The 22,328-nt window shown below is 35.5% G+C and overlaps 1 protein-coding gene across 1 annotated transcript in view; it reads left to right on the plus strand.

Moving 5' to 3' along the window:
• C3H8orf34 (chromosome 3 C8orf34 homolog) overlaps positions 1–22,328 on the plus strand; it is an 82,331-nt gene that overhangs the window by 15,314 nt on the left and 44,689 nt on the right. Inside the window, exons 3-7 of the mRNA XM_063300247.1 lie at positions 537–671; positions 3,037–3,165; positions 9,646–9,674; positions 11,360–11,529; positions 14,265–14,431. Of these exons, the coding sequence (XP_063156317.1) occupies positions 537–671; positions 3,037–3,165; positions 9,646–9,674; positions 11,360–11,529; positions 14,265–14,431 (630 nt within the window). The remainder of the gene's footprint in view (positions 1–536; positions 672–3,036; positions 3,166–9,645; positions 9,675–11,359; positions 11,530–14,264; positions 14,432–22,328) is intronic.

Genomic DNA, 22,328 nt, shown 5'->3' on the forward strand with positions numbered 1-22,328 from the left:
ATGCCCCTCAGTTCAAATCAGGAGAAGTCACCACATATTAACAGGTATATTTAAAGAAATTCCTCTTTGGATATTGCTCATAATGTCCAGATGTAAAGTTCCAGGCCGTACTGATGGAACGCATGATATAGATTAATATTTCATTTTACATGTGGATCTTTTTAACCTATGAACAGAGATATAAATGCTAAGAGTTTTTTCTACATGAACATAAATTTAAACAAGTAGTAATTTGCATGGCTGTTTGGTTACATGGTTATATCCAAAAACAATCCTTCAAGTCTCTTTACTATAACTGGATATATTTTATCAGAGTATAGTTTGGATTATGACAATATCAAAAAGCTATTATGCAAATGCAGTCTTGTACAACATTGTTTTTTTATGAACATCTATCAAAGGCATACATAAATGAAATGACTTATTCAACAGGTCTATGTAATTGTTATGATGCACATATGTTGAATAATTTTGTGGAGTGATGATTACTTTATATAAAAGATCTGGAAAAACTTAAACAAATACATTTTTTACAGCAGAACACAAGGGAACAAGAAGGGATTTCAGAAGTTATGATAAACCCTGGAAGACAAATGCAAAGAAGCCTAAAAAATCAAAAAGTGACCTTGCAGTATCCAGCATTTCTCCTCCATCACCAGAATCTAAAACATGTACGGAAGTATTAAACGTAGTGTGTGATTTTTTTCTACCTTCTATACTTACATTTTGATTTTAATGTTTCTGTGGGCGTATCTATAAATTTAATTTTTAAATTAATTTGATAAATATAGGCATGCTCTGTCTTGTGTTTTACAGGAGGCCTGAATCATGTGCAACAATAATATAGTGCTATTGCTTGTGATAAAGTTTCAAATTTTATTGTCTGTTTAATCAATATTCAGATTGCAGGGTTCATGTATATTTGGATATGTATCTGATATGCATTTGTATAGACATACTGTACTTTTTAAAGTATCAAGTGCTCAAGCTGAGTCAGCCTGTACCTTCTCTTTAGAGAGCGTGGATACATTTGTTTGCCCTATGGTTAAATTGGAAGCAGAATGTCAGTGTAGATTCTAGACAACTCTAATGGTTTTCTCTGCATTTTCTAATTCCACTGTGTACGTAAGTTTTAATTTGCCATTTTTACATATTGAAAGCCACGTAGCAAGAAGAATTTTTAGGGATAAAAGGAGCTAACTGAAGTACATGCATAGAAAAAAATCTAAAAGGAAGAAAGTGGTTGGTTACAATAAGAAACAAGAAAAGCCCTAAAATTCCTTTTTGATTAAACTGAAGCAAATCTAATATATTATGTTACTTACATTACTTGATAGGTATTACCTCTTGAGTAAAAGATAATGCTAATTCAAGAATTTTGGCAGGAGATTTAACCAACTTCAGTACTGGCTTTAGTAAATGCTGAACAATGAGATTCAGAAAAGGTAAAAAATATTAGTAATGAGTTATCCTAGACATTCAGTAAAAAAAAATACTGTAGTGATCATTGTGATTACCAATGAAGTTGGTACTACTTTTATTGAAGGCATTTTATTTTATGCAGTTGAAACCTGAATATTTAAAGTTATAAATTAATATTTCAAAAGAGGAAACCTTCTGTTACTTTGATGGCAAAGGAATTGCAGTTTCATAGTTATTTTTGCCTATGGGAGTAATTCAAAAAGTCCCAGGTCATATGAAAGGAGCCTTCATTCCTTCTGTTTGAAGCTGTGGCTAGTATAGAAAATGTGGATAGACTTTTTTCTCCCTGTTTACAAACTGAAGTATTGGAGAGATTTAGGACCAATAAAGAGAAATATTTCTTAATGCAGATGAATGGTAGAATTTTCTGCCATCAGAGGTGGTGATGTAGATGATCTAACAAATTCATGGAGGATCAGGCTGTCAATGGGCTGTTTTAGTATTTCTATAATCACAGGCATGGTAGAAATGATCTACTGCCATCCTGTCCATATTTATGAGCTTCTAGGAGCATCTGCTTGGCCACTATAAGTCACAGAATGCTAAATCAGATGGGCTCTTGATCTCATCACTCAGGGCTCTTCTTAAATTTTATCTCATTGTTATCCCAGTTCTCTGTAGGTGAGTGTTAAAGTGGGGAAGAGCTACTCTATGAGTTCATATCACATGGTCACAGGACTTTTATTTTGCTGAGTTAATGGAAAGGAAGAAGAAGGCCAAAGTAATTTCCAATCAGAGAAGTGGGTTATTATGCTGGAAATAAAAAGTGTCTAGCATTGTCCAGTAATCTTACGTCATTTATTCCATCATATTTTAATGATGAAAACCCCTATGGACTGTAACATAATACAACATTGAAGTGAGGAATTCAGCAACTAGGAAACAGGAGAGAATCTCATGTGATATGGACCTAGACAAAACAGTAGGGAATAAACCCTGATTTTACTTATTTATGCACTTACTTTAAAACGTATTTTTGTTTTTTCCCCAACAGTGCCCAAACAAGCCAATGAGGATTGAGCATGCTCAGTGACTACAGAATGCTGAGATCTATGATTGAACAAAATAGCGAATTGGGGAAGGGAAGAATGTAATGGAGAATTTTGAAGTGAGATCTAACTGGCAAGAGCATTGCAGTGTTTTGCTGCATTTCTCACTGGTTAAGATAAATATGGTCCTGTTTAAAGATTCTCTCCTTAATATATGTAAAGCCCTTGTCTCTTGCAAAATGAACCCCCTTGCAGTGCTTTTTCCTCAGAATACTTTGTAAATGGAAGGCATACCCTCCTGACGTTTACTTAAAGTTTTGTTGTAGCATAGTTAGAGAGGCTTTGTTTTAATTATTTAAATTCAGCTTATTTACAAATGATTGCATGCTCATAAAGATGTGAAAATCAGTTTCTAGAGAAACAAAGCTACAAAACATTAGTTTCAGTTTTAAAATACTAACTAAGCAACGTGTATGTTAGGACTGGGGAGATATTTCAGCAAACCTGGGAGCCTTACGCCTTTTTTGTAGATTTTTATAACCTGAAATTGCTTTATTTTATTTAGTGCCACGATCGGTAGGACACCTGAAATGGGATTGGAGGTCAAAATCAGAGCATCGTGATTTTGATGAATTAAACCATATCCTTCAAGAAAGTAAGAAACTTGGCAAAGCTCTCGAAAATCTTTCTCGAAGTAAGTTGATCAGCACATGAGGCATATTCCTACAGCATGAAGAAAAAAACATATTCCTACAGCATGAAGATTAGAAACCACTTTAGTGAAAGCAATATATGTTTGATGAAAGTTTCATTAAAATAATCTTTAAGATATTACCAACAGTTTGTGATACACATAGTAACAGGATTAAATCTGAACATTTCTCTGCACCATTTGAAGTACAGACCTTCAAAAGACTGTTTGTTCTTCATTGTTTAAAAATGAAAATCCTTAAGATTTATGGGAGACTTCCAACTATTTAAGTGTTTTGAAAAGCTGCTCCAGAAAATAGAGGAATGGATCAAATTTGATAATAAAATTAAAAGGCGCCCACCTGAGCCTTTCATCAGTCCCTTCCTCCTCTGTTCATTCCAAGAAAATGTAACTGGATTTTATACCTTTATGTAATTTCTTGAAATACAGTAGCTGATTAAGATGACATTGAATTATACTTTTGAATGGCAGCTTGGTGTATCATAACTGAATTCTAGTAAGCCAGCAAATACTTTAGATTTATTCTTTTTTATATTTGTTGCTGTGTCAGTTTTTGTGCCATTATAAAATGCATATGTTTTTATGGCTGATATCTACTTTGATGCATTTTATGGCAAGCTAAACTTAATTTTATGTTGCAATTGCTGAAGTGTAGTGTTTACTGAAGTACTTCATTCCATTTCTGTTTCTGTTAAGCAGTGAATATGTTTCATGTTTGTGAAATTCCTATGGTTTGTTCAGGCTGACTGATCAGTTTTAGGTCAGAGATCAAGTTGCATGTGCCAATGGATACTGAAGGTACACAAGCCTGTAGTCTCATCAGAGAAGTGATGGCAGAACAATATCCTGATTTAATGCTGCCTGTGTTGAAACTCAACACCGAAAAGGCAACTAAATCCTAACAGAAATCAAAGATCTCTTCCAGATCACTATGCCAGCATAATGTTACAAGAATTCTTGCAATAAGGCATCAAGATAATACAATTTTTTCTAACATCAACTTTTCGTATTAGACTATTGCTCTACAGTTGAAATTGTATCTTCCGTATGGTTTTGATTGCCACAAGTGGACAGTGTTAATACTTATACATATGAATGTGTACCTAGAAAGCCCTACTCTATAATGATATACAGAGCCATAGGTTTCTATGTAATTAGTATCACAAATGCTGTCCTTTCCTATATACCACTGTATTGCACCAAGATAAGGGGCAAATTCTATATAGCTTCTGCTATTGGCTTTGCTAGAGTCTCATTTGGGTCTTTACTGATACAGGGATTCCTTCTTCATTCACTAGAGGTATACAAATTATAAATAAATAGCTCTGCTATTACTCATTTAGGTGTGCTAAGAGTATACACACAAAGAAAAGGCAAGTGAAAAAGTGTACTAGCTCTCATTGTCACCCCCACCCCTCACTTTTAAAGGGGTAAATCCTCTGTCAATAAATGCTCTTTGCATAATTCAGAAATCACAGAAATTACATGGTTCAAATTACCTGAAGAGCCTCCCTGTTTAGAAAATGCTATCCAGTGCAGATACGTAATTCCCTTGAACACATAGAAATCAGTGCATTGTTGCCATTGAGCATTGTTGCCATTGTTCCCACTCTCCTTCTTGTGCAAGAAACTAACGTGTTTTTACAATGCTTGAAAAAAACTTGAACCTTCCTCCATTTTTTGTTATAGGTATCCTGTACTATTGTGTCCAAAGAAATTCTCTAAGAACATGGTGCTCTTGATTTATTTTTTGCTGAATTACAGTTTTTTTGGATGCAGACTAAACCACTCTTAAAACGAATGAATCAGATGTAATATACAGTCCAATACTGGTGATCTGCTTTACTTTCCTATGCTGAAGTCAGTCCGAAAGAGAAAAATGATCCCAACTGTACTGTTAAAACCAGAAAGTTTAATTCAACAGATTTAAAAACACTTGGTCTTTAATAAAGCCATCTGCTGGCATTTCAGAAAAGCACATCAACATCAGTCTTTTGTTCTCAGTAAAACGGATACCATCTGAAGAATTTGCATATTGAAATGGCACAGCAGAAGGGAATCTAGTAAGCCCCTTATGCCTTCTTTTCTGCTAGAGTGATAAAAATCACCCAAGTCATATTAAACTCACCTGCATTTATTTGAAAGTAAGTCACTTGGGAAATGAATTTCAAATGGCCTGCAGAAGTGAAGCTTCTTTCATTTTAAGAGGCACATTATGTGAATTTTGTTGAATAAGCATAAAAATGGAAATTAGTTGTTAGTGGGAAAATGTCCCTGTAAATATAGCTATCAAAATAGATGAAGTGTACATTAATAGGAGAAGGTTTTAAAGACAGGCCCAATAGTTAGGTGGTGTTTGTAACACCTATAGTTTCTTCTTCCTTTTTCCCTCTAGAAGAAGATAGCTCTAATATACTTCATAGAAGTAATGCTTGAATAGGCTTGCTACTGCTCTTCAGGGTATAATATCATACAGATACAGAGAATTTAATTGACTTGGCGTACTTTATTTCTTTACTGTATTAAAGCCATCATATTAGTTATCAGAGCTGCAGGACAATGGAAAAGTTCCCTCTTCCCACTCTGAAATCATATTTTTCAAAATAAATATTTAATTTAAATAATTGTTCAATAATTATTTTATTGATTTAAATAATTAAATAATTAAATAAATGTTTATTTTAAATAAATATAAAGTGAAAAACTATATCATAGTTAGGGTCTACATTTCATAGTTTCTAATATATGAAAAAATACATATATGAAGATATATACATACATACATATTTGTAATTATCCTTCTGGATGACCATTTTGTATAAGTTTATCATTCTTGAATTCCTCTTTTTTCTGATTAAGAAAATATATTTATTTTAAAAGCAGTGCTAATTTCCATATTTTCTCATGTCACTTCTTACATTTAAGTGATTTCTCATATTGTACTATACTGATTTTATCTGCTATTATTAAAATTAGTATGTTGCAAACCTAGAGGTTCTGCATACTTTTAAAAAGCAGATAAATAGGATTCTCTGTAATAGCCCCTGTCATATGTTGAATATAATATAACATATTCCAGAATAATATCTACACAGGATCTAGAGATATAAAGAAAATCTGTCATGGATGCTTGATATTTCTGATATCTAGAGCTACAATCCTGATCCTCATTCATATTTTATTTAATTTATATGGTGGCAAATACAACTGAGAAATTTAAAACAGGAAATTTATTCAGATTAATGTATCAGTGTAAAGAGGTTTTAGACTGTTTAGGTAGGATCCCATCCTAACCAAGGCTGCAGCCTACTAGCCATAATTGAAATAAGGCCAAATTATGTGGGTAGGGTGAATAAATGAAGAAGCAGTTGCACAACAAAGACTGTTGGCTTGTAGAGCAACATAGAGGCTTAGCTTGAAAATAATTGTAGTATCATCTCTTTCTATCTCTTCTGTTTAGATAGTCTTTTCAGTCAATCAGCAGCTCTGGAATAACAACAGGAACTAGGGATACAACAGAAATAGGGAAGAATCTTAAAATTCAGTGTTTACATTTCATAAATCCTGCCCTTTACTGGCCCTGATCAATTACTGAGTGATTCCTAGTTTAGAATGGAAAGAGAGGTTCATACCACATGTCCATGGAATACTTAGAAAATAAGAAATGCAGCTGCTGTTCATGTGTCCTATTTTCAACATTCAGGTGAAGGTGCACAAAGAGCCCTGTGCACATACTATTGTAAGAATTTACAGCTTTGTTTACACTCCAAGTTGGAAGAAACATAGAAATTGGGTTGGTACATGCTGTTACACTTTTGTTTCCCCTGTATACATTCAGTGTATTTGCTCAATAATTTTGAATAGGGATATGGTATGTTCATAACAAACAGATTCATTTGGTGGATACAGCTGAGAGAGAAACCAGCAGAAGCAAACTAGCGTGTCTTTAGCAGCCAGAACCTAAAACTGGTCTATGAAACAAAAGTGCTTGATCTTAGAAATCAGGGTAGGATTGCTGTGCAGCCAGGCTTGATAGATAAAGAGTGACTTGATACTGATAAATAAGAGATAATAGACATCTTTTAAAGGACAAATAACAAAGTTTTAAAGGCTGGGGGGAAGATCATATGTGGAAATGAACAAGACTGAGATACCGTGGTGTATGTACTCAGCTTTCTGAACCAAATTCAGCCTGTAAAAGTTGATTCTATTTTCTATCTCTTGCAAGTGCCCACACAGCTAGAGACTGAAGAACTAGAAATGTACTTTCGTCACTAAATTAATCCCTCCAGGATTAAAAATTGATTAACAGCTGGAAGCAAAGTGTTCTTTGTTCAATATATGTATGTACTTTGTAAATGTATGTACTTTTTCACATATTGAATTGGTCATAAAATGTTAACTACTCTACTCTGAACTACACTAACCCATTTTCAACATAAAAATCCATTAAGGCATTATCTAGACTGAAAAATTGATCAGCATTTAGGCAGTTTTGAACATCTTTTAAAAGCAGGAACCAAATATTTCTCAGTATATCTTAACAAACATGTGCTATATTGATTGGAAGAAAGGTGTTGAATTGGGTCTAGCCTTTTGTTCCCGGAAAGACCATTATTCCAGCATGGCTACCATGAATAGAAGGAAAGCAATTTTTTTCTTCTTGTACCTGCGGTCCTATGTGCCCCCTGCCAAATTTGCTTTAGAACTTTCCCGTAGGGTTTTGCATTATGGGGGTAGGCCTGGATTATATTTCTGCTTGATTTCCCTTTTTGCAGAGACATCAGGATGCTTCTATTCCATTTTTGGCTAACCACAATTACTTTTATTAGTCAACAGCTATTGTTATTGTAGAAGAAAAGTTAAATAAATAAATCACAACTGTAAACTATGGTTTTAATTACCTTGCTTTCATAAACCTTGGTTAAGACTAACCACTTTATTCAAGTTCAGACATAATTAGCTACCATGGCTAGATAAACCTGGAAACAAAAGTTTCTGATCTTTCAGCTGCATTGGATAGTAAAGTGGTGGCCGGTATATAAGCTCTTAACTCATGGATGTAATGCTTAGGAGAGTGTCATTTAGCTGATGTAGAAAATAATGGGCTGGTTCAAGTGAAGTAACAAAATTGCTGCCTACGCTGCTTCATTGTCCCCACTTGGTTCCTTCTCCACTGATTATATCTAACTCAAATCCCCTGGAATGTTGGGGTATTCTTCAAATTGCTGTTAGATCCCAGTTCAGATATAGCATTAAAGAACATGGACTTATGTTCTAGGTTAGTATAGCGCTTCAGATTCAAAGGGAGAGATGTGATATGGAGCAGGAGTGGAGATGCTCATAATATTTGTTAGGAACACCATAAACAAATGTGTGTTTTCCCAGAGGCATACGGTAGCTTTCCTATCCAGTGCAGATGAAAGATCAGAAACTTTGGTTTCCAGGTTTATCTAGTCATGGTAACTACAGAAAACCAGAAAAAAATAGAGTTGTTTTAATTTCCAGCAATTGCTGTATGCATACCCTGAATATGCTGTGAATCATATTGCTTCCTTTGAATCTGAAGTGCTGCTGAGCTGTAATGCGTTCCTGTTTTTTTTTTTAGAAATAGACCATATAGTGTCCAAGAGTATTAGTGTGCCTCACAGACTTACCTGATTCTGTTAGACTCCCTGCACTGGCTTTAATCTTTTTATAAGATTATTTTAATTCAAATAATGGAGAGTCAGCATACTGCAAAGCAAAACATTAACTCTCAGTATCAGAAGGCATTCTTAGATAATAAAAATGGTAAATGGCTATAACCCCCCCCTTTTTAAATATGTCTATTAAATCATATTGCATATGAAGAATCTCTCTGAATCATTAAAGTATCCCTCTCTTATTTGAGGTTTTCATGAAGCTTCATAAACTGTTAATGGCTGTCTCTCTCTGAGCATTAAGGCACTTTGCTTAGCCTTTTTTCCAAGGATTGCAAATCACCTCATTTGAGCAATTTGCAGGTCCTACTATCTACTCATTCATAAAAAAGGAAATAGGATGGTAGAAAATCCTTTTGAATGATAGACAGGAAGCAACATAACTAAGTTGCTTTCTGATAAATGGGTATGTTATGACTAATCATGCTTATGATGGCAGCCATTTTATAAACAGATAAGTCACCCAATGGCAGCCACTTTGTGAGAGCATCAATTATATGCTTTAAAAATTCCAAATGTTGCAATGGGCTCAAAATGTTAACCTGTGCTTCGATTAGGTGTTCCCACAAGCAGGAAGAGCCATGTGGGAATAATCAGGCATTATATGCTAGCATATTTGCTCTGTCTGAAGCCAGAATTTGAAGGAATCTCATGTCGTTGTTACATTTCAACGAGGCCTTGATTAGGCATTAAATTCCTCAAGCAATTGTGTTTCATTTATTTACTTTTATAATTGATTATAATCTTGTTCTATTTGTAGGCATTGCAGTTTCTGATGAGCTTGATAAGGTAAGAACTATGTATAGCAAATTACGTCAAACGTGAGTATCTCACAAAATAAGCATGCACAAATAGTTTGAGAATATTTCCTATCCTTGCTGGAATTTAGCCTAGGTAGATTACATTTTCAACTGAAAATCTTTTTCAATTGTTACTATTTATGGATATCATTACCAATTTGGAAGCCACCAAGTTCGAGAAGAGTCATCTATGTAATCTTCTGAAAGTTGAAGTCCCAACGCATCTAGAAGGCATTGTATTGGGGAAGTCTGTTGGAATTCAAAGTGCTACTATAAAGCTTGCTGTTACAAACACATAACAATGATCACTCACGTAATAGCTGTGAAAAGGAATTTGACAAATCATTGTGGATTACACATGATAGTATATACAAAATATATATAGAAGGCTATGTGATGGATCTTCAGTAAAATAATTCTGGCTATGCTGTCAGGTCTTCTAGAGAGGACCTTCTCCAGGTCCTGCCACCTTGGGAAGTGGTAAAATCCTGGACCAATAGATGGGACCCACATGTGGGAGCATAATTCTGGTTCTCTTATTACTGACATTTTGCAAGGCCATGAAAACGATTTCATTAAGGCTGACTTTCAAAGCTTAAGAGTGGTTGGACTGCCACTGTGTCTTCTTTTATATTCTTTTATGATTGGGGAAGCTATCGTACTCTATGTTCAGTGGGGTTTTATGATGCTTTATTGTATTAGTTGTTTTTATGTACATTAGTGGTGAGTAGTATTTGGATCCACAGCAGACAAGAATGCTTCAGATCCAGCATGGGTAGTCTCTCTCTACCCTGCTATTAAAGAAGCTGTGCCTTTTTGTGAGCTTGCACGATAGCTGTTCAGGCTCAGGAAAATATGTGTTCAAGCTCAGGCACATCTTTGGTAAGGAGCAGCTAATAGCTAGAAAGAGGGTATACCTTTACTTGCTTTGGATCCAAATATTGTACAACACTATAAGGGAAGGAAGGAAGGAAGGAAGGAAGGAAGGAAGGAAGGAAGGAAGGAAGGAAGGAAGGAAGGAAGGAAGGAAGGAAGGAAGGAAGGAAGGAAGGAAGGAAGGAAGGAAGGAAGGAAGGAAGGAAGGAAGGAAGGAAGGAAGGAAGGAAGGAAGGAAGGAAGGAAGGAAGGAAGGAAGGAAGGAAGGAAAATTAAATAATCTCTGCTTGATTTTCTAAGGGAAATTTACTAGCCACAATGGAAAACACTATCCTGGTGCGTTAGGGATAGATATTTCTTTGAACTGGTCTAGAAATGCAGTTTATATGTGTTGTAAGCCTATAATTCTGAGAAAGGTGTAAAGAAAGAGAAGAAGATGACCAGCAGCAAGGTGGATGGGCTCATTTACAATGGGCATCCTTTGAAAAACCTAAAGGATCAGGTTGGAGATAGATCATCTTGAAGAAAATCTATCTATGTCATTGCTAAGAGTCGACACCAACTTGATAGCACATAATCAAAATCAAAGGATAACTTTAGCTATCCAGAAATGCAGTTATCTTTTTCGTCAAGCTATATGTTATATTACAGTCTTGCCTACTCCAGTGTCTTCCAGATTCCTTCATGTATTTTGTATCTTTCTATAAAATATCATTATGTTTAAATTGCTTGCACTTATTCCTCTGTTTCTCCATATTGTTGCAAATAAATAGTAATAAATTATTTTCTATCTAATAGGAAACAGCAGCCTTTAATACTCCACTTCTTCGGCCTCGGGTTGTTGGAGAATGGATTGGACGTGAAGAAAATGATTCCGATCCACTGGCTGATGAAATGTTGCAGCCTCCGGTTCCAAGAAGCAAAATGGAACAGTGGGATAGTGAAGATAGTAGCAGTCCTGGAGGAAGGTACATTTTCCAGCTATGGTGAATAATTTGGAGATAGTTGCCTCCTGTCTGGTATCCAATTACAGCAGGTTAATTCTAACTGATTTTGCTGTATAGGAAACTTTCTTCATGATGAATACTTTGTCTAGGACAGAGATACAGGATGGGAACATAGTAGAGATTAGCATGGGCCTTCCAGTAATTTCTTCAGTGGATTCTCAGGTACCTGTGTAAGAGTATACACAGATAATGGAAAAATAAGACTCCATTAATGTCAAAAATTAGTGCGATCAGTGTTGAGGCTATATGTAGAGCATCTGGACCCTGTAAGCCACATGTGGCTTTCAGTTCTTCACTGTTTAGTCTTAGGTACCTTAACTGTTTCTTTGCATATAGGACTAACACTGACCAGCTAAATGTTGGAAAGTTACCCTTTCTATGGTGATAATTTATCAATCTTGATAGGAATGATGGGGAATAGGTGTAGAAAGTAAACATTTGTCAAGTGCTCTTTATCGGAATTTCTGTTATATGATGCTATCTTAATAATCAGGAGAAAAGGAGAGGATTATTGCAAGCAATCCCATCCTCAGGTTCCTCCTCTCTAATCTGGCATGAAAATAAGTTTGGCCTCCTTCATCCTAGCAAGTAGGGCCTTGAAAGCCAGGATCATGTGTCTAACCTTGACACAGTTCCATTTGCAAAGATTTCTCTCTCTCTGCTAGGATGAAGAGCATGTGCCCATTTCTACCTCAGCAAGAAGAACATTTGTGGGTATGCATTCATACATTCATATTCCTTTGTATGGACTGTTAAACACTACTGCACTGTATGTTGCATTTGAAGATAAGTGTGTGCAAATCCAAGTAGGCAAGCCTAAGGTTGAGTTTTAAAACAGGCATGGAAAAACATTCAAGGCCAAGGGAATCAGAAAGCAGGTACATAGTCAAGGCATGGACTGGCCAAGAATGAGAAAATATTAAAAGACCAGGGGAACAATTAGTCAAAATTGGGCAGGAGCTAAGTTGCATATGAGTGGAAGCTAATCGGAGAGAAATTTACTCAGATTCGGGAGCAAGCATTTTTAGAGTTTGTCGGCAAACATGGCTCAAATAGGCTGGTACTACAGCCTAGATCATTCCTTTGAACGATACATCTCAGTACAGAGCTTAAACTTGTACACCATAGGATTAGTTTGCGATGCACATATGGCAGAGAAAAGTGATTAAGTAGCTGATGGACAAAGTGATTAAGCAGGTGATCTCTTGAAACAGTAGTCACAACAGAATGTGTACAGTAATCACCAGTGATGCATAAGAAGAGTTATCTCAGACATTACCTAAGTGCTAGTCTGCAATTTCTGCTGCTAAATTTCCAGGTCACATTTGGGGAAGGGGAAAGACCTACAGGAAAATTGTCTTAGTTTGGACTTTGTCCATCAGTGGAAGAGAAGTTTTTTTTTTTAACTGTAGTTCTAATTCAACATTTAAAATAAGTTTATAGAATTTAATTATAGGTTTTATCTTTGGGTTATACTGTCTATTCAGACATTTATTGGATGTCTGATCAGTTCCAAAGATTTCATTCTTACATAACCAACTAGTAGCAGAAGGACTTTTAAAATTAAATTATAATCTAATTCATTGTAGTGTTATTAAATGGTCTAATGATACATGCAGTTTTGTGCAGAGAACTAGTAACAATAGTTACTGACTTTGAGAATATATCAAACTATAGAACTTTAAAAACAATGTGGATGTATATTATTTTATTTCAAGACCTGTAAATATATATATGGTATATACAAACTCAGTCCCCATAGACAATTAATTATATAAATTACATTAAATATTCAAATTGGTTGGCACTTTTTTTTAGCCACTTTCTTACTCGTTTGAACATTCCTAAGTACAGTAACATTTTCTCTGAAAAAAATATTAAATAATAAAACATATGGTGATTGGCCTATGGGGACTGAGGTTTGGTATACCTTGTATATGTACTTGCAGGCCTTTTTAAATGTTTCTTGGGAAATTACTCTGTTAGGCATATGGCTGCCAATTATGTCAACTGCAGTGATCAAGACTTCAAAATACAGGGTTTCAGAACTGATAAGTGCTAAAGGCAGCTTTAGCCCTCCAACTCCAATTTCCTCTGTTTATCCAGAAGTCCTAACAGAAATCTCTATTCACCTGAATTCTACACAACTGAGGAACTTGGCTTCTCACACTTTTGAATCATGTGAATATATTTTACCATGTTTAGCTGAACACAATTACCTTTTTACTGTCTACCTCGTAAGTAAATAAGGTGACTGTAGGCAGAAAAGGTGGGACCAAGGTGTTGCCTTCCATGATGATTGGATTGGTATGTCTAATGAAGACATCTTCCTACCCCCAAACAAGTATCAGAGTTGACATTATCTTTCTTCTGAACTGAGCATGTGGTTTCCAATGTTGGGCTTCTTCTGAATGATGGGAACTGGATGCATAACACGGTTCCATGTATATAAGGAAGTCTACTTCTATATGTATTTTATCTTACATGGTCTGGGATGACTTTTCTTTACTATAATTATTATTATAGTGTTACATCTGCATCCTGTTTACAGAGATTGCTTTAACTTCCCATGAAATCGAAAGGACTTAATTATGTTATGATTGACTTATTTAGTCTCCATCAAATATATAATTTCTCTTGGGGTGCAAACAGTTGCTCTTAATAAGACTAATAGATTAATTAATAATCATTTCTAGTTTAAAGATGAAACCAAAGACTAAAGGACTGAAACACCAGCAGCAACAACATAAGAAATTGCTGGCTGCTATGCTTTCACAAGATTCATTTGATTCTCTGCTGAGCACAACTCCTTCAGTAACAGAAGAAGATATTGACAATGAAGATGATGCCATGGAACTGCTGGGTAATTACAAAACTCAATTCATTTAAGGTGTCCGCAGCTGATTATCCTTTTGAGGCTCAGTGTGGAATCTGAAGTCAGATTCCAAGTGTGTGCTTATGTGGAAATAGGTATGTTTAGTTTAAAAAGTCTAGAGAGAGATAAATGGCTACTGCCAGGTGTTTTTTTAAAATGCAAATTTTATACAAATTAACCTTTTCCACCTTTACTATATCCAGAGAGAGAGAGAGAGAGAGTGTGTATTGTGTATATATAGCCAATATCTAGAGGTATTGCTTCTTGGAATTGGCAGTGGCAGTTCATCTATCATTGTGCATCATTTCCTTGTCATCTGGAATTACAAGCAACGTTTGGTTGTGTTCTGGGATTATTCTTAAATTAGGAACAACATGAATTTAAAAATATACTCTGGAACACTCATTAGAATTCCAAATAATATCAAATGCTATTTTTTCATTGCCAGATTCTCTGTCCCCTGGTTCTTCAGCAGTGATAAACGTCTACTGCATTGCATTGATCCACTGTAACTGAGCAGATTTTCTTCTTAGAACAATTTGATATGTAGGGAGATGTGTTTACGTATTTCTGTGAGTAATGCTTTAGGGTTGTTTTTAATCTCAGAGTGAAAAAGGAACTGTGAGTTCTACTTTTTAAATCTCTCTGGCTGAGATGGTAATTTAAAATATGGGGGATTATTTCACATTAATGTGTAAGCTTGAAGGGTGAACTTTAATAGAGAAACACTGAAAATGTCAATATGTGCAATATGGAATGTTTTTTCCTTTATTCCCTCACAATAAATTGTTAGGAAATTACCCATTTTTGCACAGTCTTCTCCTTTCTGTAGCTTCATATAAATTTCACTTAATGTGCATGTTTATTCAAATTCTTTTCATGCGGTTGGCTATTCTCCTACCCTTGATTGCTATTAAAAGAACACAGTCTTCTGGCATCTTTTTAAAAGGCATATTCTGTTAACTCATAATTACTTAAATGAATGTGTATCTTTTCTCCATTTCTTATGATTGCATGTACTTTTTCATGAGTTTAACTAACAGATTTTACATAATTATTAATGACATTAAATATCTTAATACGATTTGAATATAACTCTCATAAAGAAAGTTGAGAAATGTTAGCTGTCTTATTCAAAATCAGATCTTTTGTCACCCTAATTGTTGTCTAACTTTGGTACATTTACATTATCTTAGGTAATGTTGTGAGCCAATAGCAACTACTAGATGATCCAGGAAACCATGGTTCTTTTCTGTCTTTCCCTTATAATGTTGGGCCAATTGCCTCTCACGCTGTGCCATTGCTGGCATGACTATGAAAAGTTCTCATCTGTAGAATCCCTTTTCTATAGTCCCTGGAGGCCACTCAAACTGCCAACGTTCTGCAGTATGTTTTGTATTGGGTTTGTTTGCAATGTTTCAGTCTAAAACCTAAACCAGTCTTAATATAGATAAAGTGGGGAGATGACAGAAAATTCTAGCCTTACCCATGTTTAAATGGGTAAATGCAACTGCTGTGGCCTTTGCCTTCCCCATTCATTCATTCATTCATTCATTCATTCATTCATTCATTCATTCATTCATTCATTCATTTGCTGGGGCTTAGATGCTGTTAGAAAACAACAGGATTATGAGCAGCTTGTTAAGTGTAGTCTCTCAGCCACACAAAGATTGCTCACTCCTTTATTGTCAGGCCCAGCTCGAGAACGACAAAGAACCAGTCCAGCCAAACTTCAGTTCTTAATTTTGCTAATGCTGTACAGACAGAATCTTGCCAGATTAAAGTAACTCTACCTAACCAAAAGCGAAATAACCTGGGAAAGCAATAAGGCAGGGTTATTCTAAACCTCTTGGTTTTCCCACAATTGCTTCCTGGACTATGTTTCCTCTTATCTTGTCCCCCTTCTTGGAATGTGCTCCCTCCTTCCTGAGAACCAGCAGCATTACTGAAATCCACCACATTTATATGCAGAAAGAATATTTAAAAGAATTTAAAAGTATACAGAATTGCTGACTCGATTAGTTGCCTACTAAAGGATAGATATTATTATATAAATTGCTACTAGCAAGATAGCATAGAGGTGAAATATTGCTGAAAGCAGTTCCATTTTCTTTCCATTCTTTATATCTGTTTATCGGTGGACCAGGATTTGATTGCGTTCAATAAACTGAACATAGAGTTATTCATCTGAGTTCTCACAACACAGGAAGTAACAGGATTTAGTTGGCTACAAATCTCAGTTTTAATTTTACAATATCTACACAGTTGCTAAGATTTCACATAAAATTTAGAACTATTGTTAAATCCATCTTATTATATCCTACTATGTCAGATTAACACACCATTTAACTAAGAGTGGTTTCCCAGTGACAGATACTGTCACTGAATTTGATCCTTTACATTCCTTGAGATTGTATGAAAATTTAATTATGTGCAAGGAATAGAGCATTATAATAAATAAGTGATTTTTCAAGCTGTATTCAAGCTCTCAAAGTTTCTTGGGAACTTTGTTCAAGTACTTTCAGTGAAAATATTAGTAATGAAATACAATTTTTACTCAGAGACTCTCTGCCTGCTTGTACCAATTTTCATTTACAATATGAGGGTGTATTTATATTTGAACCAAATTAATTGAATTTTCTAAAATGCTATAAAATGTCCTAAATCTAAATGTAATCCCTTTCAGTATCGGTATATTATTATTATTATTCCATTCTACCTCTCCCCAATTCACATTTGTTATGATCCACACAGTCAAAGGCTTTAGAATAATCAATAAAACAAAACTAGATGTTTTTCTGAAACTCCCTGGCTTTTTCCATTATCCAGCGGATATTGGCAATTTGGTCCCTAGTTCCTCTGCCTTTTCTAAACCCAGCTTGTACATCTGGCAATTCTCGCTCCATGAATTGCTGAAGTCTACCTTGCAGGATCTTGACCTTTCTGGCATGTGAAATGAGTGCCACTGTTCGATAGTTTGAACATTCTTTAGTGTTTCCCTTTTTTGGTATGGGGATATAAGATGATTTTTTCCAGTCTGATGGCCATTCTTGTGTTTTCCAAATTTGCTGGCATATAGCATGCATTACCTTGACAGCATCATCTTGCAAGATTTTGAACAGTTCAGCTGGGATGCCGTCGTCTCCTGCTGCCTTGTTCTTAGCAATGCTTCTTAAGGCCCATTCAACCTCACTCTTCAGGATGTCTGGCTCTAGCTCACTGACCACACCGTCAAAGCTATCCCCGATACTGTTATCCTTCCTATACAGGTCTTCCATATATTCTTTTCCTAATACGTCATTTTAAAAATTATAATATTTCAAATACTTATTTATTTTATTTTATTTATTTATTTTATAAACTTATTCACTGCCCATCTCTCCCCAACAGGGGGACTATGGGCGGCTTACAATAAAACAAAATTAAAATATAAAACCGTTACAGTTAAAAATACAATAAAAATATAAATATAATACATATACAAATATATACTTTGTATCTTCATCTTTCCCATATATACACTCTGTTATATGTAGTATTATCAATATATGCATTTTTGTGTGGATATTTAAATGGAAAATCATGGACTGTGACAAGATATATTTTTGTGGATCACATCTATTCATTCCCATTTCTTTTGCATCTTGAGAAAGTGTTTTAGAAACCTTGGTCTCAGAATGGGATACTTTGGTATGTGCTCAGAGGATAGGCAGCAAAGTTAATGTGGCATATGTTTTCATGAAGGTTGGACAGAACAAATAACGTTATGAATTATGTCACTGAAGTATTAGCAACATTTCTTCTTTTTTTCTTTTAAATTGTTTAAAATCCCCTGTATAATCCTTATTTTTTAAAATAAATTTGTAAATACATTCAGAATGTGCTCACAGTTGTCTGTATAGGTAAAGGTAAAGGTTTCCCTCAACGTAAAGTCCAGTCGTGTCCGACTCTAGGGGGCGGTGCTCATCTCCGTTTCTAAGCCTTGGAGCCGGCGTTGTCATAGACACTTCCGGGTCATGTGGCCAGCATGACGACACGGAACGCCGTTACCTTCCCACCGAAGCGGTACCTATTGATCTACTCACATTTGCATGTTTTCGAACTGCTAGGTGAGCAGGAGCTGGGACGAGCAACGGGAGCTCACCCCGCCGCGCGGTTTCGAACCGCCGACCTTCCGATCGGCAGCTCAGCGGTTTAACCCGCAGCGTTAGCACTTTATAATTAGCTTTAGTAATTGCAGAGTTTCTGGCATATTCTAATGTTAGATTTACCATGACATATTTGTTATGTTTTTCTTTGCACAATGTGGGAACACTTAGTGAAGGGCAGAAATTAAAATCTGTGTTAAAAATAAAAGACTTCCCCCATGTATCTTTAATAGAGCAACAGGGTAATTAAAATGTTGAACTAAAATAGGTGAGATCAGGCTTAATTTCACATCCTCAGTAACCTATCAGGTACTTTGGATTTCATAAAAAGAATATACATAGCTCAGGGTTGAACTGTGGAGTCCTTGGTGCTCTCTGAACTTGGTTATTTGCTTGCAGACGTTTCATTACCTGACTAGGTAACATCATCAGTGCCTTGAATACTTTGGATTTGTCATTGTTTTTCAACTAACTGTATTTTAGAAGGTTAATGTGAAAATAAAGATTGGGGAAGAGAAAGAAGTAGTAATGATAGAGGATTTGAATCAGTAGAGCTGGTAGTGAAGTGAGATTTTAATTATCCCAACATCTGTTGGAATACGAACTCTGTCAAGCATAATTCTTCCAGAAATTCATGACTTGTTTTGTCAACAGGTTTCTCCTTGGAGAAGATGGAGGAACTCGCAACATGATCAGCTATCCTTCATGCTAACTTATAAGGAATATTTAGTGGAGGGTGCCGAAGCAGCAGGAAAATTAGGGGAAATGGACATAAAACCCTGATATTGCTACTTAGAAGGGCAGCTCCTATTTTGGCTCAGTCTTCTATCAAAAGATGGATATTTATTCTACCAGGAAATTATTAAGGGGCAGGAATAAAGCTTGAGTTTGATAGTTACATAGTCAGGGAATACCTATTTACTCTGAATGAATTTAAATCTCCAGAGTGAGATGAATTGCATCTAAGGTACTAAAGAAATTTGCAAATGGTCTAATTGAATCTTTATGTATTATATATGAGAAACTCTGGAGAATGGGTGAAGCATCAGATAACAGGAGGAGGACAATACTTTTCTTTCCATCAAAAAGGGAAGAAAAGAGGATTTAGGGAACTGCAAACTGGTCAGTCTGTTGTTAATGTTTTGGAAGTTTATAAACTAAGACCTTAAAACAATTTATTTTCAAACATCATTAAAACAATATGGTGATTACCAGAAGTCATCAAGAATTTGTTAAGAAACATTTTAACCAGACTAATCTTACTTTTTGATTAGACAATTTCCTTAATAGATTATGGAAGTAAAATAGACACAATATATCTTAACTTAAAATATTTGATTAAGCAATTTATGACCTTCTGATTAGCAAGTTAATTAACTGTGGTTTGGATAGTAACACATAAATAGCTTGCTTGAAAATTGTCCTCAAAGAATGTTCTTTGGTGGTTTCTCATCAACTGGAATGAAATATTAAGTGAGATACCTCTGTGGTTCCTCTATTCATCAACATTTTTTTAGTATAACTTGGATGAAGAGGTGGAGAGAATGCTTCTCAAATTTGCAGATGATACAAGATTAAATAGGATAACTAATATCCTAGATGATAGAAATACAATTCAAAACAGTCTTGATATTTAAGAGGAATGGGCTGAAATCAAATGCAAAGTTAAGGAATGGGGCATACTTGTCCTAGAAAAGTGGTTGATTATGGGATATGATTCAGCAGTATGATGTAAATACAAAAAAGCAAACACAGTTATAGGCTGCATCAGCCAAAGTGTAATGTCCTGGTCACAAGAAGTACTTTTTCCACTTTATTCTGTGTTTGGCAGATTTAAGCATTATTTTCAAACAATGGCAATAGTCAGAGAACTTGAGGCTAAATCCTGTGATGAGAGGTTGAAGGAGCTGGACATGTTTAGCCTTGGGAAGAGAAGATTGAAGGCAGATATTTTTCAGTATATGAAATAATGTTACATAGAAGGAGAACAACACTTGTTCTCAATTATTCCAGAATGTAGGACAAAGAATAAGGGAGTTAAGTTACAGGAAGGAACATTCCAATAGAATTATAGAAAAAACTTCTCAACAGTAAGAGCCATTAGGGAGTTGAACTAACATCCAACTCTTTTCTTCCACCTGCTGGTTGTCTGGATTTTTGTAGCCCAACTTTAGGGTTGGGAGAGGGTGGTTATCACCAAGTTTATATTGTTTATCAGAGTGCATTTTTTCCCTAAGTTTTATGGGAAAATAAGGGAAAAGGAATTCTATATACGAAATATTCCTACAATTAGCACTACCACATTTCCTCAATTACATTAGTACCTTAGTTTGTGATTTATTAAAATGCATATTTTAATGCCATTCTCAGAAAAAAAATCCTAATAAAATAATGGAAGTAACAATACATTAAAAATCATGTCACAAAAACAGCAACTTAAGTAATTTAACAATGCTAACACTTCAAGCAGTAGGTAGCTTCTGCCTTTTAAGATCAAGAAACAAGGAGACAAGAAGTACTTGCAGGCTAACACTTGGTACACTAGCCATGAAGGCCTTGGGAAAGATATTCAGATGCTGTGATGTATCTAAAACAACAAAGATGAGAATCGTGCAAGTCATCGTATTCCCTGTGACCCTCTGTGGAAGCGAAAGTTGGATTTTGAAGAAGTAAGATAGGAAGCGTTTGTGCTTCAATTACAGCCTTACCTAGAACAGGGGGCACTGAAGAGAGTCACTCGTGTCCTTGTTTCTCCTGTGTGGATTATTGTGATTTGCTTTATATGAGTCTGCCTTGAAGGCTGCCCAGAAACTAATATCCCACCTGTCAAGAGGTGCAACAGTAAGAAGCCCAAAAGGGGTCCCCATCTCTGGAACACCTTGGTTCTTGAGACAATAGCTTCTACTCTCATGGCCTTCTAGAAGCATTGCATTGACTGCAACTCTTGCTTTTGTACACGCTTAGAGTCACCTTAACTATTTGGTCTAGTGGTTAAGGCTCTGGGCTAGAAACCAGGCGTCTGTGAGTTCTAGTCCCGCCTTAGGCATGAAAGCCGGCCGGGTGACCTTGGGCCAGTCACTCTTTCTCAGCCCAACTCACCTCACAGGGGTGTTGTTGTCGGGAAAATAGGAGGAGGAAGGAGTACTAGGTATGTTTGCCACCTTGAGTTATTTATAAAAATAATAAAGGGATAAAAATATCTAAAATAAATAAAAAAATAATTTATGCATTCATACATAATATAAATGGCATAATTATAATAAAATCCCAGAATTCTGAGCTAGTAGAGCCAACGGGCAGGAGAACTATAGTCCAAATATAACTGAAGATCATAGGTTAGGAACTGCTGCCTAATATTTCTTCTCAATCTCTTTGTTACCTGCAAGGCCTTTGCTAGACTATTGTCACTGCTCCAATTCTGTGTTTTTGCTATCTTTAGTTCCCATCACATTAAACTATTCTTTGCCATTCTTCTACCAAATGTTTTGCAGATTTTTGTCCTGCCCTGCTTAATATGCAGACAGTTTGTATGTAATGAATGTTATAAGGAGGATGATTTACATTGAATAAAGTGTGATTTATTAAATATCAACAATAGCTAAGCTGAACAGAATGCAAAATCCAGAGATAACATAGCACTCTATTATGCGGTTTTCAATCAGAGGTGGCCCTCTCCAATGGAGAGTGACAACAAAGGGAAAATTTTCCCCAAGCACATAGTGAGAGAGTAAAATATG

This window comes from Candoia aspera, chromosome 3, assembly GCF_035149785.1.
Source record: "Candoia aspera isolate rCanAsp1 chromosome 3, rCanAsp1.hap2, whole genome shotgun sequence".
NCBI classification, from domain to species: Eukaryota; Metazoa; Chordata; class Lepidosauria; order Squamata; family Boidae; genus Candoia; species Candoia aspera.